Source organism: Hylobates moloch, unplaced genomic scaffold (genome assembly GCF_009828535.3).
Source record: "Hylobates moloch isolate HMO894 unplaced genomic scaffold, HMol_V3 SCAFFOLD_9974, whole genome shotgun sequence".
Taxonomy (NCBI): Eukaryota; Metazoa; Chordata; class Mammalia; order Primates; family Hylobatidae; genus Hylobates; species Hylobates moloch.
In genome coordinates, this window is record NW_026662249.1 from 1 (window position 1) to 2,465 (window position 2,465).

General features: G+C 49.9%; 1 protein-coding gene across 1 annotated transcript; it reads left to right on the top strand.

Annotated features, from left to right (window-relative positions):
• Positions 1–913: 913 nt before the first annotated feature.
• Positions 914–2,393, top strand: LOC116465771 (UL16-binding protein 6-like; the record flags this gene model as incomplete). The annotated part of the gene is given in 3 exon segments (XM_058435329.1): positions 914–991; positions 1,135–1,529; positions 2,062–2,393. Coding segments are annotated over 3 exon segments (805 nt in total), but the record flags the coding sequence as incomplete, so codon positions are not given.
• Positions 2,394–2,465: the final 72 nt, after the last annotated feature.

Genomic DNA, 2,465 nt, shown 5'->3' on the forward strand with positions numbered 1-2,465 from the left:
AGTGGCCATAAATATCTTTGGAGAAGGCCACAAGGACTCATTGTACTTGCTGCGGGGTTAAAGGGTCCTTCCTCACTGGAAACTGGTGTCTTCTTCTAGTTATGTGTTCAAGGTCTGAGAAGTGGCTTCATTCTGCAAATTAGGCAAAGCAGGCTTGTTCTTGAAGGACTGGCTACTTTCAGCCTCCTGGTCACCCATCATTTGTTTTATCTCTGTTTCTTGTAATTATTTAAATCCAGCAGTATCCAGGTTGGGTTTCCATCTCTTTTGGACCTTGGACCCCTTTGATCTATAAGCCATGGGCATAACTTTGTATAACTGAGGTCCCCAGCTGTCACTGTGACTTCTCTAATCATTTCCATCATTGCACCCTCCTTGCTCCTGACAGTTGACAGCCTCCACCTGGAATCTGTAATATCAGAATTTTTCACCCCATTACTCTGGGAGCCCATTTCAGGAACAGCATCTCCTACTCCCAACCCTGGCCTTCAGCAATAGGCATCCCTCAACTTCATTCCATTCTGGTGCCTTCTCATGGGGCCTTCTTTATATGCTGGGTAAACAGGAGTCCTCCAGGCTTCCCATAAGCACAGTGGATGGACATTGTTCTGGATTTTCACACTTAGACCTCTGGCATGGGCACTTCTCTGAGCCTGTAATCCCTCCCTCTACTACCTGCCTTAGATTTTCAGATGTTCTGTTTCTTGCTGCGTGGGCCATCCCTTTGTCCAAGGTTTCAGGAAGGCCTCCTCATAACAGATGCATGCCATCACCAGGGGCTTTGCCAACATGTTAAATTCTGTGACCATGATAATTAACTCTTCTTTATCCAAAGGAGTTCCATCCTCACTCTGTTCCACCATGCACCAGCATGCTGAGGGACATCCCTCACACCCTCTCCTACCTCCCACAGTCAACGTGGGCTGCTGCTGAAGATCCTCTGGCATCCAGGCCCTTCCTCCTCTAGCAGTCCTGGCACCTCTCTAGGAAGGTCATATGTTGACTGATGTGGGCAGAGGGGCAGTGGGACATGTCTGGGGACATGTGGTTTCTCAGCAGGCAGAGACCTCCTCCTCCTCCTCCTTGTCCTCATGCAAGGGGCGAGCACTCGCCTTAATCTTGTGGACACCACAGTTCTGGAGGGGGCACCACTCCTTCCTGGGCCAGCCCAGCCCGCAAAAGGCATCCTTTTATTGTCACAGTGTGGAGGGGGCTAACAGGGGTCTTTTTCTCCCCACCCACACCTCGCCTGCCTTTCTCCACAGACCCTCACTCTCTTTGCTATGACATCACCATCATCCCTAAGTTCAGACCTGGATCACGATGGTGTGCGGTTCAAGGCCAGGTGGATAAAAAGACTTTTCTTCACTATGACTGTGGCAACAAGACAGTCACACCCGTCAGTCCCCTGGGGAAGAAACTAAATGTCACGAAGGCCTGGAAAGCACAGAACCCAGTACTGAGACAGGTGGTGGACATGCTCACAGAGCAACTGCTTGACGTTCGGCTGGAGAATTACACACCCAGGGGTAAGTTTCAGATGGCCCAGGACAGGAGGGAGCAGATACAGTGGTAGGTTAGAGGCATTTATAGTTTTCATGTAAAAATACAAATGGGGGCTGGGCGCGGTGGCTCACGCCTGTAATCCCAGCACTTTGGGAGGCCAAGGTGGGCTGATCACAAGGTCAGGTATTCGAGAACAGCCTTACCAACATGGTGAAACACTGTCTCTACTAAAAGTACAAAAATTTGCTGGGTGTGGTGGCGCATGCCTGTAATCCCAGCTACTTCGGAGGCTGAGGCAGGAGGATTGCTTGAACCCAGCAGGCAGAGGCTGCAGTGAGCCGAGGTTGTGCCACTGCACTCCAGCCTGGGCAACAGAGTGAGACTATGTCTCAAAAAAAAAAAAAATACAAATGGGAAGGTCATCTCACCCCTCAAGAGGTCTAGAGGCAAGGCCAAGACGTGGCAGAGAGAGTAAGTCCAGGAAACTGTAAGCAGAGGAGGATGGGGGTGCAAAATTTGTCAAGACCAGAGCTGATCTCTCTCTGCTGGGGGCAGAACCCCTCACCCTGCAGGCCAGGATGTCTTGTGAGCAGAAAGCCGAAGGACACAGAAGTGGATCTTGGCAGTTCAGTTTCGACGGACAGATCTTCCTCCTCTTTGACTCAGAAAATGGAATGTGGAAAACGGTTCATCCTGGAGCCAGAAAGATGAAAGAAAAGTGGGAGAATGACAAGGATGTGACCAAGTCCTTCTATTACATCTCAATGGGAGACTGCACAGGATGGCTTGAGGACTTCTCGATGGGCATGGACAGCACCCTGGAGCCAAGTTCAAGAGGTAACAGGAGAAAAAGAAACGGGGATCTCGAATGAGATCAGAAATGGTGATCTCAAGAAACTAGTTCTTGAGTTCAGCTTCAATCATCCCAGTGTACACGTTTATGTTAAAATGACCTCCTC